The sequence below is a fragment of the Pithys albifrons genome, chromosome 25 (genome assembly GCF_047495875.1).
Source record: "Pithys albifrons albifrons isolate INPA30051 chromosome 25, PitAlb_v1, whole genome shotgun sequence".
In the NCBI taxonomy this organism is placed as follows: domain Eukaryota; kingdom Metazoa; phylum Chordata; class Aves; order Passeriformes; family Thamnophilidae; genus Pithys; species Pithys albifrons.
This window is the reverse complement of record NC_092482.1, coordinates 1375487-1390887: the sequence shown is the minus strand read 5'-3', so window position 1 is coordinate 1390887 and position 15401 is coordinate 1375487. Positions and strand designations below refer to the sequence as shown.

Here is a 15401-nt window from a genome sequence, read left to right as displayed (position 1 = left end):
CAGCGACGTCACGATGATGTCATTCCCGCGGGAAAATCAAGCGTGGCGGAGATTCCCCCCCACCCGCGCCCCGCCAAAACCTTTTATTTCCCCGCCAAACAAAAACCCGAAAACCTTTGTACCAAAGGGGTTTATTGGCATGTAAATAAACGTGATCTCTGCAATATTTCCCCAGAAAAAGTTGAAATTCCACTTTGTGCCCCCAAAAAGCCGCCGTGGGAGCCGCGGTATTTACAATTCCAGCGCTTTTCCAGCCGGGGCTTTATGTACATCATGATCAGCGAGGAAAGAAGCAGCTTCTTTTAATCTCCGTGTTGGCTTCGCCACCTGAGATTAAAAGGTTTAGCTTATATTTTTATTTTCACTTTATTTTATCTTATCTTTCCGAATACTTAAAGATGTAAAATAATTGAGAATAAGCAAAAATAGCTCAAAAATAAACCATTTCTCAGAGCCTGGGCACTGCCCCCCCCCAGCCTCTGTGAGGTCACACAGCTCAGACCCCTCACACACATTACTGGGAGGGGACAGGGCACCCAAAGGGGGGGAAAAGCCTTAAATTTGGGACCAGGAGGAGACGTTGTTCCCTCTATTCCCACCTTCCACAGGGGGAATTTTGGATATTGAGCTTTGGTCTGGGTCAGGGCAGAAGAAACATGTGCAGTTTGTTCCTTTAAAACATATTTTTGTGTTGATTTTGCTGCTGAACAGGATTTCCTTGCAACTCTCTGAGTGTTTCCAGGCAGGACAGCACAGCTGGGGGGAAGGGCAAGTCCATCCCATGGGATTCCCTGCCCAGATTCCACCTGAAAGCCTCTTGGGGAAGGCTGGTTGTGCCCTGGCAGGGATCAAAGGGGTTTTGCCATAAAAATGGATTAAATAAACACGGGAGAGGGGCTGGGATCCCTCTGGAGGCCGAGTGGCATCATTCCCACTGCAGGGTCTCCCAGTAAATTCCTCTGGGAGTGCATTCCTTACATCCCCCTTGTGGCAGTCACACGATTCCAACGCTGTGTGGGGTAACTCCAGGTGTGGATTTGTTTCCCATTTTCCTGTCATTCCAGCCCCTGGAGCACTGAGGAGGCTGCAGTGCCTCTGGAGCAAAGGAGAAATAGTGGATAACACAGGAAGGGAAAGTTCTCCAGAGCTGGCAGAGAGTGGGAGAAATTCAGGCTCCCACATTCTGGAATTCACCTGGAGGCAGAGGTGAAACCCCCCTGCAATTAACGGGATTGTTGCCACCCCACTAGGAAGAGTTCCCAAAAAGCTGGAAAAGAAACAGCTTTCCTGGGGGATCCCTGGGGTCAGCCCAGCATGGGGAACATCAGTGGCTTTGAGGAAACTCAAATCCTTGACATCTTTCCACGCTGCGTCCCCAGAAGTGAAGTGGCACCTCATTCCCACAGGGAAATCCTGGTCTCCAGGAGGAGACAGCAAATTCCAGCAGGAGCAGGATCCTGCCCAGCACATAATTCCAACGGAGATGTGTTTGTAGGACTCCTGATTTCCCACATTCCTCTTCAGTGAATCAGATTTAACTGCTTTTAAAAATAAAAACACTCCCCTGAGCCTCCTTTCCTTTCAGGGACCTCAAGAGCAGCCCGGAGAGGATGCCTGAGTCATGCTCCTGATTCCAGCCAAAACAGGAAAATCCATCTTTTAAGGAAATCAGCACTTCTGCTGCAGCTCTTCTCCCAGCTGAGCCACTCAGGGCCTGTTTTCCAGGCAGTGCCAGGGCCAGGCAGGACACCAGACCAATCCCCCCTGGGGCAGTGCTCTGTGTGTGACCACAACTCCCAGCTGAGCAGCACGAGGGGATGCCAGGGAAGTTCACAGGGCAGCAGTGCTCAGATGAAGACTGGAGTCCCTTTCCAGTTGAGATTGTCTGGAATTTCACCAGGCCAGAACATCACCAGAGCCACCCAAATCCAAGGGCTCTACCCAAATTCCCTTTGGGGAAAACAAGGAGCACAGGGCATTCCCATGTGGAGCTGCATAAATAGCTAAAAGCAAAGGGAAGTCAAAGCCAAGGCAGAAATCCTTCAGTGCTGAGACCTGGGACAACATCCTGATCTCCAGGAGGACACAGAGCCCGGCTCATACCAGGCACTGGATGGAAAAATGCCATGGAAATCAAATAAATTAACAACCTTACAGTTTTCCTTCTTCCAAAGAATAAAACCCAACCCTAAAACATTTCCTAAAATAATTGCTTTAAAACTTCCTACATCCAAAAGGAACATCTCCTGAATGGGAAGAGGCCAGAGGGACTGGGATGTCCCAGACCAGCTCAGTCTGTGTTGGCCCCAGTTTGGGGCCTGCTCCCACATTCCCATGCTCGGCTTCACCCCAGTTAAGTCCAACAGGGATGATAATACTTGTAAATTCAGGATGAGTGGAAGTGCCCACAGGATGAAGGGACCTCCTGCTCAGACCCCAGAGATCTGAAAGTCTTGGAAATACCTTGGAAATACTTTTTTTTTCACCCCCTCTCCAACACTCCCTGTGAAGATCCACATGGTGAGTTTGGGATGGATCCTTCCTTCCTTCCTCCCCTCCAGCACCCTGCAGAGGATTAATTGCCAATTAGAGCCACATCCATGAGGTCATCGTCCTCCTCTCCGATGAGGAAGTCGGGGCTGGCGCGGGACGGCCGCTCTGCCGCCAGGATGGCGCCGCCGGGCATGGCGAGCGGCTGCTCCGCCGAGATCGGCGACTTGGACCAGCTCTCCGGCTTCATCCCGTGGCATTTCTTCTTGTCCCTGTCCTTCTCCCGGTCCCGCTCTCTGTCCCGGTCTTTGTCTTTGACTTTCTTCTTCTCCTTTTTGTGCTTCTTGTGCTTCTCGGCGCTGTACTCGGGCAGGGGCCGCACGCCGTCGTCGGAGCTGGGGCTGTTCTGGTAGGACTTCTCTGCGATGGAGGAGCCCGACTCGCTCTCGCTGTCGATGTTCTGGGGGGTGTAGGCCGGGGACTTGCTGTGGCTGGGGGAGCAGCGCTCGTGCTTGGGGGTGGACCCGCTGATCAGGGGCGACCCGTAGCTTTTGGAGGAAGCCATTTGAGGCCTCAGCCCGTCCCCGCCGCCCTCCCCGGGCTTCTGCAGAGTGACTTTGGCTTTGATGCTGGGGGAGCCACCGTCGTGTTTGCTGATGATGATCTTGGCCACCCCGGTGCTTCCAACGTTTTTGGAATCCGAGTTCTTCTTGGAAGAGTCGCTAGATCCTCCAGAAACAGAGACCTTTGATTTCTCCTTGTCGCTCTTCTCCCGTTTGCCCTGGAACTCCCCTCCAGACATGTTGTGTTTGGAGGACATGGTATGGCTTGAGGAATTGGAGCTTGGCCCCATCTGCCCATCCATGGGGTCGTCCCCACCAGGCCCACTGGTGACCACCCCGTGCTTCAGCTTGTCTATGACTGCAGTCAGAGATGGCTTCTTGTTCCTGCTCGGAGACTTGCCTTTGGAACTTCCATGCTGGTTTTGGGAGGAAGACATGGAAGACCCACTGGACGAGAAGGAAGATGAAGACGCCGTCGAGGAATTTGATGAGGGAGGTGGTTTCTGTGACACAGACCCGGAGGATCCCATTCCTGAAGACGATTTCATGCTGGAGCTCGATCCAGTCCCAGACATGTGGGACCCCCCAGAACCTGAACTGATGGGTGACTTCGCTTTAGACGACGGGGGAGTGCCTGGGACGGGTTTCATGGGAGAGGCAAGTTTGTCAGAGCCTCCCGAGGGCCTCGAGTGAGACGGGGAGATGTTTGGTTTGCTCATGGAAGGGTTCATGAGTGATGATGGCTTCCCTTGAGGTTTCATCTTGGTGCTGCCAGAGCCGGTGCTGAGGCCGTGCTTGGTGATGGGGGACGATCCCGGCTTTCCCACCGACTGCGCCGAGCTCTTGGACTGACCCGACCCAGAGCCACCCTGGCTGGAGTAGAGGCTGCTGCTCATCTTTGAGCCAGAAGAGCCTTCAGATTTGCTTTTCATTTTGCCTGAGGTTGAAGAGGAGGAAGAGGAGGAGGAGGAGGAAGAATGGCTATGATGGCTTTTGCTGCTGGAGGAGGTGACGGAACCACTACTGGTGTACTGGCCGTGTGACGATGGTTTGCCAACAGTCACTGTTCCTTTTGGGATCTGGATGGTTATTTTTGGAATAGGAGGAGTAGCCACTCCAGGGGGAGTCTGAGATCTGCCCGAACTCCCCGGAGATTTGGACCCACCTGTGCTCGCTGGTGGCGTGAAGGGCCTGTTGGATGAACTGTGAGATGGAGACTTCCCATCTGTCTCCTGCTTCTTCCGCTTTGGAAGTTTCTCCTTACTTTTCCCATCACTGGATGGCGTCCGGCTGCGCTTCCCTGGCTTCCCATCTATCCCAGTGCCCGCCATGGCACTTCCAGACCCATTTCCTTCCTTTACCCGTTTCTGAGACTTCTCCTTTCCCAAATCCCCTGTGTTCAGCAAAGGGCTCTGACCTCCACTGTGGTGCTCCATGATGTCAGAGGACCCCAGAGCTTTGCTGGCAGCTGCAATAATACTGAAATCCACCGTGTCAGATGGATTGCTCCCCTTAAACTTATTCTCCCCCCCGTCAGCCCCTAAGACTTGCACTCCCAAGTTAGTCAGGGCCTGGGAGGCATAGCCCTTGAAATCATCAGTGTCTCCACTCTGACTGCTCTCATCAAAGTACTCCTCCCCAAACCCACTCTGGCTCTGACTGTTGAGCAAGTCAGGGTTGAAATCTACCCCATCTGGGAAGAAATGGTTGGAGGAGTCGCTGTTGGGGCTCACGGCGGCGTCCGCGATCAGGTCCGCGGGGTCTGTGTAGGGGTTCTCGCTACTGTTGGTCTGAAAAACATCGGGGTCAAAGAGGGCACTTTGTGAATGTCCTGAACTAGAGGAGTCTCTGACTGGAGTCCCAATGGGTGGGCAGTCCTCGGTGCTGGGGGGCAGCTTGGAGGCCTCCTCGGCGATGTCGGAGAGGATGTCGGTGACGTCGGCGCCGATGCTGTCGGAGCTGGACAGACGCACCATCCTCTGGATGCCGGGCTGGGGGTGCGGCAGCGCCTGCGGGTATGTGGCGGGGGGAGTGCTGCACTGGCTGGGGGCTGGAGTGATGTGGGGCGTGTCCAGGGTGTCTGCAGTCATGTTCACGTCAAAAATGGGGTTCTGGGAGTCAACATCCATGGAGAAGAGCTCCCTCTGGAAATCGTCCTCAGTCTGGTGCTTGGGCTTGTCGGCCGGCACGCGCGACTTTTTTTTCTTTTGCTTATTCCCCCCGGGGCCCATCTCCATTCTGGGGGAGCCAGAGGAGGAGTTCTGCCTTTCCAGAGGGCTGCTCCCATACAGAGTGGAGAAATCCTGGGGGGGATTCTCCTTAAGGAGGTTCATGAGCATGGGGTGGTTCTTGGTGTTGCTGGCTGGTGAGGATACTGGTGGTGGTGTGTGGTGGGGGGGGGTTGGACTTGAGCCAATGGTTGACCCCACATTCCCTGTGATCTGCAACAAACTAGTGAGAATAGGGTTCTGAGACACTTTGCTGAAGTCCTCCCCATGGCCCACCGAGTCATGCCTCTCTTTCATGCTTATGCTCATGTTAAACAAAGTAGTGATGGGCCCCCCAGGAAAAGTGTTGGTTGGGGTGGTGGTCCCACTCATTGGGTTGCTGCCTGTGGTCATGCCATACCCTGGGCTGCTGGCGGGGGGCAGGTTTTTCTTCACCATGTCTTCGACTGTCTCTGCAATGAGGGACAGGGCTGGGGTGTCAGCTTGGATGGTTTCTGCTTTCCTACGGATCGCCCTCATGGTGACAGGGATGGACATGCACCTGCAAGACAGGAAAGGCTCAGGCTGGGGTTGCTGCCCTGAGCAAAGGGGGTTTACACCTTCACCAGGGCTGACACAGGCACTGAGGGGCCTGCACAGGGGAGCAGCAGGGCCAGGGAACTGTCCTCCTGTTCTGCTTGGATTTACACGTGTCCCACCACGCTTATCCAGCCACGGGACACCTGTGCCTTTGTGCATCTCCTTGCAATCACAGAGGGAGAATGAATCCATCAATTAATAGGTGGCAGATCATGATCTTGGAGTTAAAAAGCACAGGATGCAATCACAGAATCATGGAATGGTTTGGGTTGGAAGGGATCTTAAACCCCACCCAGTCCCACCCCCTGCCATGGGCAGGGACACCTTCCATAGACCAGGTTGCTCAAAAACCAATGATAACACCCCATTCTACAAGTTTACAATGTGCTGAGAGCAAAAGCAGCTCTCCTCACTCCAAAGGTGAGGGGTTAACAGGTGATCTGTGCCCTGGGAACCTTCTGCTCCATTCTGGAGGTGGTTGAGGTGAAGGAACACTGATAAAAGTCCCATGCAAACAACAAAGTCAAAAACAAGTAGCTACAGCTCAGCATCTGGAATGGAATTTTCAGCAGGGCTCTGAGCTTACCCCTCTGCCCACCACCCACCCACAGACAGAACAGCTCCAAAAGTGCTGGGCAAACAGGAGGCAGAGCAGAGCTCACCTGTGTGACTGGCAGTGCAAGGTGGGACAAAATTCCAGCTTACCTTTGCACAACTTTGGCAATGAAATCATCTGTGCAGATGAGGGCATCAGACAGCCCTTTGTACAGCTTACAGTTCACATGGGTGGAGTCCTGCACATCCATCACCACTGGAAGAGAGTTTGGGAGAGATCAGAACCCTGGGCAGAGGGGAAGGACACCCTGCCAGCCTTCCCCAAAACACCCTCCTGGTGTTCCTGAGCCCACTTACCACACACCAGGGAGTCATTCACAGGGTGCTGGAAGGAGACACTGAAACAGGAGTCAGAGAGAGGGCAAACTTCAAACTGCAGGATCCCAGGAGAATCTGAAAGATATGGGGCCTGGTAACTGAGAGAACACAGGAGATGGACCAGAGGCTCATAACCCAGATAGGAGGGAAAAAATCAAGGGAAGCAGCACAGGCCTCAGTACTTATTCCCACATCTGGGAGAAGCAGCCAGGGTTTATATCCCACACCAGACTCCACTGCTGTGGCACCCACCTTCCTTGAGGACTGTCCTCTTGACACAGCTGCCAATGAGGGTGTTGTAGGCCACCTGGTGCCTGATGAGGTTGAGGATGAGGGGAACCCGGCCCGGGTGCTGGAAGGCGATTTTGCTGATCAGGGTTCCCTGGAGGCTCCTTCCATCCGGGAGAGGGGCGTCCTTGTTCAGGAAGTAACAGTGCTGCTGGCCTGGAAGAGCCTGACAGACAATCCTGCCTTTACTCCCACTGGGTGGAAGGGGATAGCACACATCCAGGAGGGACAGAGCAGTGCCCAGATCCCAGTGACACCAAACCACCTTTCTGGCAGACAGGGACAAACAGTGAGGATGTTTTCCTTCCAATCTGAACAAGGAAAATGTGATTTTTGGCTCCTCAGAAGTGGTACAGCCCAATAGTATTCCCTGTTCCCACTAAGACAGTTTCAGGAGCCCTTCCAAGGGGAGAATCCTTTGGAGCTGACAGGAGACAAATTTAAGACTCAGGATTTCTCCCAAAGTGCTCCAATTCATTCAACCACACACCTCAGTGTGGACAGGAGGAAGGGACAGATCCTGGGAGGGCTCAGCCCCACATCTCTGCTCTCCTCCCTGCAGTTGTACCCCAGCAGCAAAGCATTTCTCATCACCTAATTTTCATGGTCATCATGGAATGGTTTGGGTTGGAAGGAACCTTAAAGGTCATCCAGTCCCATCCTTGCCATGGCAGGGACAGCTCCCACCAGCCCAGGGTACTCCATGTCCTCTCCAACCTGGCCTTGGACACTCCCAGGGATGGAGCAGCTTCTCTGGGCACCTGTGCCAGGGCCTCATGTCTGTACCCAAACCCTCCTGCTTGGATAGCTCAGGTTTTGCCTGTTAATAAATTCTGAACCATTTTCCTTTATCCTACTTGGAAGACACCTGGAACAGCTGAACACCCCCAAAATGCTGATCCAAAGGTGCAACAGGCAGGTTGTGACAACACACTTACTGCGTAGAAGCGCATGTTGTGGTTCAGGGGCAGAGGATCAGCCTCCTTGGAGAGCTCAAACTGCGTGATCAGCTCATACAAGGGCACAAACGTGGGGGGGGTGTCAAACAGTGGAATCCCTGAGGGCACAAGAGGGCACAGAATGATGGCACGAGCCAGGAGGTGATGCTGGGAAGCCTGTCCAGGTTTTAGTGCAAACAGCACAAAACCTTGAGCAAATCCCCTGGCACACATTAAAACAATTAGCAGCATTTCCTGACAGGAGCAGGGGACATTAACACCCCCTGGGAGTGTGCCTGGCAGGTCTGCAGCCCACCTGTGCAGCTCTGAAGTTTCTGAATGAAGGCTCGAGACACTGGGATGGGACGTGGGAATTTCAGGAAGAAACAGGCCGGTAAATCCACGCTGTTGGCACTGGTGATGGAGGTGAAGGACGGGGTCCTGCAGGAGAGGGGCAAGAAAGGGTTGGATTAGGAGCAGGGCACAGCTCTGGCTTCTGCCTTGAACACCTGACACAACATTTATCTTTGCTCCAATGCAGCTGTTACACGTTAAAGACAAAGGCACTGCCCCACAGCAGGTCACAGCCCCAGGGAGGAGGATCTTGGCTTGGAGACAGCACACACGGGATCTGAGTGAGGACTCCAGCCCTGCCCTTACCCTTTGCTGTCCACAGGGTGGGAGCCCATGATCAGAGGAGCAATGGGAAGCTTGTGCATGGCCATGGTGCCCTCGACTGTCACGGACACGTTCATGCCCAGGGAACGAGGAACTGCAGGGAATGAGGACACAACAGTCACAGCTGCTGATGAGAACAACCCACCAGTGCAAGTCTTATGGATCAGATACTTTCTGAATTAAATATACTCTCCCATCCCTGCAAGTGTCCAAGGCCAGGTTGGAGCAACCTGGGATAGTGGAAGGTGTCCCTGCCCATAGCAGGGCACTGGAAGAGGTTTAAGGTCCCTTCCAGTCCAAACCATTCTGTGATTCTGTTTCTATTCCAGTAATAAAATAAATCACAGAAACATGGAATATGCTGAGCTGGAAGGGATCCATCAGGATCACTGAGTCCAACTCCTGGCCCTGCCCAGGACACCCCAGGAATCACACCATGTGCCCCAGAGATTCACTCTGTATTGTGGGAGTAAAGCTGAGTGACTGAAGGGGATTCAGGACAGACCTGAGAGATCAAACAACTGAGACAGTGGTTGTGCAGTTTTAAAGGGTTATTCTGTACTAAAATGAGACCCACCCTTGGGAAGAAGGCTCTGCCTGCAGCCTGTCCCACATGCCCCCACCAGGAGCCCAGTTGTACCTCCAACACAGCCACAGGGTTCAAACCAGAGACCTGGGCTGGTGTTTTACACCTGGGCTCACCAAACCTACACAGCCAAGCTGTGCTTTTCCCACAGGACAGGGGGACAGCAGAGGGCAGCCAGGCTGGGGTTTGTTGGGATTTATTGCCTCCTGCTGTCCCACCCCACCCCAGAGCTGACCTACCATTGTTCTCATGCAGCATCACAGGGGCTCCAGTGCCATCCTCAAACAAATCATAGGGGGACACGTAATATTTGAGGTTCATCAGGAGGCCTGGGGGGGACAGGACACTCTGGTCAGGCATCCTGACCATCAGCCTGGTCCCTGCCACCCCCAAACCACCCCAACACCCCAACACCCCCTCCCTCTTTTACTCTGCTTATTATTTTCCACCTGTGCCATCAGCTCGTGTGAAACCAACACCCAGAAAGGGGGCCCTGAGCAAAGACACTTCTGTGAGTTCCCTTTGGAAGGGGCAATCACAGGTACCTCCACTCCTGGGGGTGAGGTAACCAACACTGCCATGCAGGATCTTCTCCAGGGGGTTGGCATTGGTGGCTTGCCTGCAAGAGAGGAAACCACAGCCTGTAATGAGTCACAGCCACACCTGGGGCCAAAAGCCAAGATTTTAGCTCAAAATACACATTTCTGGGTCACACAGAGGGACTGAGCCTAAACTTCACTGTTACAGGCAAAATAAAAACTACTTTGCTCTCCAGGGCACTGCTGGTTTATCACCTGAATCTGCATTACACAAACATGGTCAAGTTTCCCAATTTCTTGGGAATCCATCTGGTTACAAACTTCTTACTTTGCCCTTTAGACTCTTTGTCACTTGAATTCTGCAGTGGAAGAGGAACTTCCCAGAGCTCTGAGCATTTGTACACATTGATAAACCCCAGTAGTCCTTACCAATACATCCCAGCCATCTTTTGGAGATCCAACTCCAAGGATTGCAGAGCCAAGTACATTTTAGTTTTAAGTTTGCTGAGGAAAAAGAGAAACAACAAGAGAACAATGTGAGAAAACTTGAAAGGAGCTGTGCAGTTCAGAGCTACAGGCTTGGAGTTTGTGCCATTTTGTACATGTGGATCCAAACCAATGGAGTCCAGACCTGTTCAGAGTTGTGTATGTGGATATAAACCCCTTCCAGACTCACTTGTCTCCTGGCAGCTTGTACAGGTTCACAAGTCCCCTCAGATGCTTTGAAAACTCATCAAAATTCTTCTCTCTGAAAGGAAAAGGGAGGAAAAGTTACCAAGTATTCAAACTGGGTTTTGCTTTAAAAAGTTACATTAATACTGAGTCACTTCCCTGAAGACTTTTGCTACATGAAAGATACAAGTGCTTTAAAGGATTCAGTGTTAAAGCTGTGCTGTGACTTGGAAAACACCTGGCCCAGCAGCCAGGGCTGATCCCCAGCCAGCAAATCCCCTGGAGAGGTGCAGAGACTTTCTGGGAAGGAGCAGTTTAGGAACACTTTGTGTTTGCAGACAGCAAATGCCACCAGATCCCCAGAGCAAGGACAAACCTGTCAGGAAGCACAAGCAACAAGCCTTGCAACTCACCTCAGGTGCTGCACCAGCTCTGGACAGCTCTGGAAAGGAAAGAACACACAAGGATGTCTGTGTGGGATGGGGGGATTTCAGGCTTTGTGCAGCACAATTGGAAAACACCAGGACAGTAAAATTCCTGAGATCAGCCCTTCCTGAGGAACAACCTGATGCCCAGAACCACACCCTGCTCCCCACTGGGACAACCTCAAGCAACAATATTTCCTTGTCTATGACTAATCTGAAATCAGCTCTTCACACTGTGAAGCCTTAGGTTGAAAATCTGTGACTTTATAAAGATTTCCTGTTCTCAGAAGGGGCCAATCAAACACCAAGCCCAAAGTCTCCTCCAGGTGCAGAAGGGCAGCAAAGCCACTTTCTCCCAGCATTTCCCCCTTTAGTACTTTCCATTCATTAACTTCCCTTTCCTTTCCTCAGAAACACAGCAGGAACTGCTTCAGAACCACAGAAAGAACTTCCTCAAAGGACTTTGCCAGGTGCAAATCCACTCTGTACATCCATCAGATTATCCCACAGGAGCAAACTACTCCATGGAGGACTTGACTTCCCACTAGAAGGAGCAGCAAAGGTGCCACTCCAGGTCTAGGGGAACATTAAACACAGCCCATTTCCTCTGCTTGAGCAAAAGGAGGCCAATGGCAATCCCAAAGGCATTCCCACCCTCTTTCCCAGGAATACTCACCACGGGGTTCTCTCCATGGTGAGCCACCTTCACATCACAGAGCAGCCCTGTGGGATCCAACTGCACCTCCACGTAGAACATGTCCGAGGTGATGTAGCACTCGGTGCCGTTGGCACTCAGGTGGGATCCAAGGCTTTCCAGGGAAAACAGAACAGGGATGGCTGTGAGAGGGACACAAAGCCCACAGTGCCAGCAGCAGGAGGTGCTGGTGTGGGCAGGGAACTGGGAAAGGGCTCTGCCAGGGACTCAGGGAGGAGACCCACCTGCTCTGCCGGGCGATGGACTCCAAGCGATCCGTCATGGCAGGGAGGGAGGACACTGGGGAGGGACAAGCAAGGGGCTGTGCAACAACCTGGCACTGCCCAGGGAACAAACCCAGCCCAGACAGGCACTCCCCAGGGAACAAACCCCACAAACCCAGCCCAGACAGGCACTCCCTCCCTAAGGAACAAACCCCACAAACCCAGCCCAGCCCAGCCAGGCACTCCCTAAGGAATAAATCCCACAAACCCCAGCCCAGCCAGGCACTCCCTAAGGAATAAATCCCACAAACCCAGCCCAGCCAGGCACTCCCTAAGGAATAAATCCCACAAACCCCAGCCCAGCCAGGCACTCCCTAAGGAATAAATCCCACAAACCCAGCCCAGCCAGGCACTCCCTCCCTAAGGAATAAATCCCCACAAACCCAGCCCAGCCAGGCACTCCCCAGGGAACAAACCCCACCAACCCAGCCCAGACAGGCACTCCCTCCCTAAGGAACAAACCCAGCCCAGCCAGGCACTCCCTCCCTAAGGAATAAATCCCAACAAACCCAGCCCAGACAGGCACTCCCTAAGGAATAAATCCCAACAAACCCAGCCCAGCCAGGCACTCCCTAAGGAATAAATCCCACAAACCCAGCCCAGCCAGGCACTCCCTCCCTAAGGAATAAATCCCACAAACCCAGCCCAGCCAGGCACTCCCTCCCCAAGGAACAAACCCCACAAACCCAGCCCAGACAGGCACTCCCTCCCCAAGGAATAAACCCAACAAACCCCAGCCCAGACAGGCACTCCCTCCCAGGTCTGCTCAATCCCCAAGGAATAAATTCCAGGCACTCCCTCCCAGGTCTGACATTCCCCAAGGAATAAATCCCAGGCAGGCACTCCCTCCCAGAGGGTCTGTGCTCCAGCAGAACCACCTGCACAGAGAGGGCAAAACTCTCCCAAACTGCAGAGAGAGAATGGAATTTCTGCTGCATGTGGAATCCAGGGATGGGCATTCACAGAACTCCAGGATGGTTTGGGTTGGGAGGACCTTAAAGCCCATCCAGTGCCACCCCCTGCCATGGGCAGGGACACCTCCCACTGTCCCAGGTGGCTCCCAGCCCTGTCCAGCCTGGCCCTGGCCATTCCAGGGCTGGGGCAGCCACAGCTTCTCTGGGCACTGAGAGGATTTTCCCACCAGAAGCAGCACAGCCAATCCTGCCCAGCCCTGAGCTCAGTGTGATGCCCACACGAGCACACCAGGAGCTCTGCCAGCAGCCCCCTGGCTGTTCTCCTGGAGCATTTCCAGAGGATTCCCCCCTCCCCAGCAGCCTGGGGAGGGCACCCAGAGCACACACACCCACCTTTCAGTGCCTTCTGCAGGGTCTCCAGGCAGCTCACCAGGTGCTGGTGCCCCCCTGAGTTCAGCACAACTCGCTTTTCCTTGGGCACAGAGGAGAAAAAGGTCATTTTTTGTGTGTTCCTCAGTAAGTGGGAATTGTTGCAACTTTGATGCAGCCAAGTGGGGGTTATTTAGGTAATTAATGCAGATTAATTTCATCCCCAAATCCCACCATGATTCCTGTAGGAGAACAGTATCTGTTCTGGGAACAGGCACCAAAGGGAGGGCTGGAATTGATTTATTTGCATTTAAGCAACTTAACTCAGCTGGAGGAACAGACTGTGGCAGTTCTAACAGGTCTAAGCTCAGAGTTATAGAGAGATGACAGAAAAACAAGGAGCCAGACAAGCATTTAACACACAACTCTGTGCTCAAGGCTTTTCTGCAGCTCTCCCCACCCAGGCAAACCCTTCAAACCCAATCCTGACTAAGCCAGCTCTGAGTCTTGAGAGAACAGGGACAAAACTGCTCCACAAACCACCACCTTGAAAGAGTAAATAGAAAACACAACTTTGCCCCTTTTCCTGGCACTGAGCTGACAATTAACCTGTAATTAGGGAAGGCTCATCAGGCAGGGAGGGTTTGGGCAGCCCTGCAAGGACTGGCACCCCCAACCCCAGTGACCCAGCCCTGAACAAAACACAACCAGCCTGAGGAGAGCTCAGAACCCCCAAACTCCCCCCTGAGGAAAGCCCAGCCCCTCCTGCTCCTCCCAGGGCCCCTCACCATGACCTGCCGGACCAGCTTCATGGTTTCTGCCCAGGGCCTGCTCTGGCTGTACTTGCTGTGGAGCCTCTCCAGGAGGGAGCTCATCCTGTTCAGCTTCTCGGGCTCTGCAGGACAGGAACAGTCAGCCCAGAGCCCCAGGGACCATGCAAGGCTTGCAAAGCACTTCCCACCCTTGAGCCACCAGCATTTCAAAGCTCTGCTGTTGCTGCTTCACCCCCAGAGCTCAGGGTCAGCTCAGGGCTCTGGGACATCAGAAGGAACATAAAAGGCCTCTGGAATGCCCAGCAGAAACAGGTGGAACTTGTGTTTTAGTTTAAGGCCATCCCTGTTTGTCCTGTCACTGAGCACCACAGAACAGGGTCTGGCCCCATCCTGGCACTCCTTGGAAATGTTTGTGTGGGTTGGTTGGGCCCCTTCTCGAAGGGGACATTTGTGATATCTGGAAGTGTTGGTGGAGTGTGCTCTGAAATGGGGTATTTGTACCGATATTTGTGATATTTGCATGGACTGGTAGGGTCCCCCCTCAGCCTCCTCCCTGCCCAACCAGGCCCAGCCCCGCAGTCCCTCCTCAGAGGAGCCCCTCACACCTTTTCGAACCTCTCCCTCCTTGCCTTCCAGGGCAACACCTCAGCCCAAGCCTGGGGCTCCTCAAGCCCAGCGACTCGGCCCGCCGGGCCTGCCCCGTCCCCTCCCGGGACCCGCCGGGCCTGCCCCGTCCCATGACGGGACCCGCCGGGCCTGCCCCGTCCCCTCCCGGGACCCGCCGGGCCTGCCCCGTCCCATGACGGGACCCGCCGGGCCTGCCCCGTCCCATGACGGGACCCGCCGGGCCTGCCCCGTCCCATGACGGGACCCGCCGGGCCTGCCCCGTCCCATGACGGGACCCGCCGGGCCTGCCCCGTCCGCCGACGGGACCCGCCGGGCCTGCCCCGTCCGCCGACGGGACCCGCCGGGCCTGCCCCGTCCCATGACGGGACCCGCCGGGCCTGCCCCGTCCCATGACGGGACCCGCCGGGCCTGCCCCGTCCCATGACGGGACCCGCCGGGCCTGCCCCGTCCGCCGACGGGACCCGCCGGGCCTGCCCCGTCCCATGACGGGACCCGCCGGGCCTGCCCCGTCCCATGACGGGACCCGCCGGGCCTGCCCCGTCCCATGACGGGACCCGCCGGGCCTGCCCCGTCCCCTCCCGGGACCCGCCGGGCCGCACTCACCCTCAGCGCCGCCCGGCGCCGCCTTCATGTCGCGGTGCGGCGGCCGGTGCCGGGAGCGGGGCCGTGTCCGAGGGGCGCCGGCCGGGCCGGGCCGGGCCGTCCCTCCCTCCGTCCCTCACACGGTGCCCGCCATGGCTGCGGCGGCGCCCTCCGCGCTCTCTCGCGAGACTTCGGCGCTCCCGCCCGCGGGCGCGCGCGCAGCGGTGGGCGTGGCCTCC

General features: G+C 54.9%; 1 protein-coding gene across 2 annotated transcripts; it reads right to left on the bottom strand.

Moving 5' to 3' along the window:
• Positions 1-114: 114 nt before the first annotated feature.
• Positions 115-15382, bottom strand: MED1 (mediator complex subunit 1). Of its 2 annotated transcripts, XM_071577400.1 has the most exons (18): positions 15184-15382; positions 13969-14075; positions 13205-13283; positions 11859-11913; positions 11596-11728; positions 10908-10936; positions 10499-10570; positions 10252-10326; positions 9829-9902; positions 9523-9612; positions 8680-8791; positions 8336-8460; positions 8020-8138; positions 7046-7247; positions 6773-6868; positions 6566-6671; positions 5682-5822; positions 115-5504 (listed from the first exon to the last, which is right to left on the bottom strand). In XM_071577400.1, the coding sequence occupies exons 1-18, from the start codon at positions 15209-15211 to the stop codon at positions 2576-2578; spliced, it is 4572 nt and encodes a 1523-aa protein (XP_071433501.1). In that variant the 5' UTR covers positions 15212-15382; the 3' UTR covers positions 115-2575. The 2 variants fall into 2 exon arrangements, with proteins under 2 accessions (XP_071433501.1, XP_071433500.1); XM_071577399.1 differs by having other exon boundaries at positions 115-5822.
• Between the last annotated feature and the right edge of the window lie 19 nt (positions 15383-15401).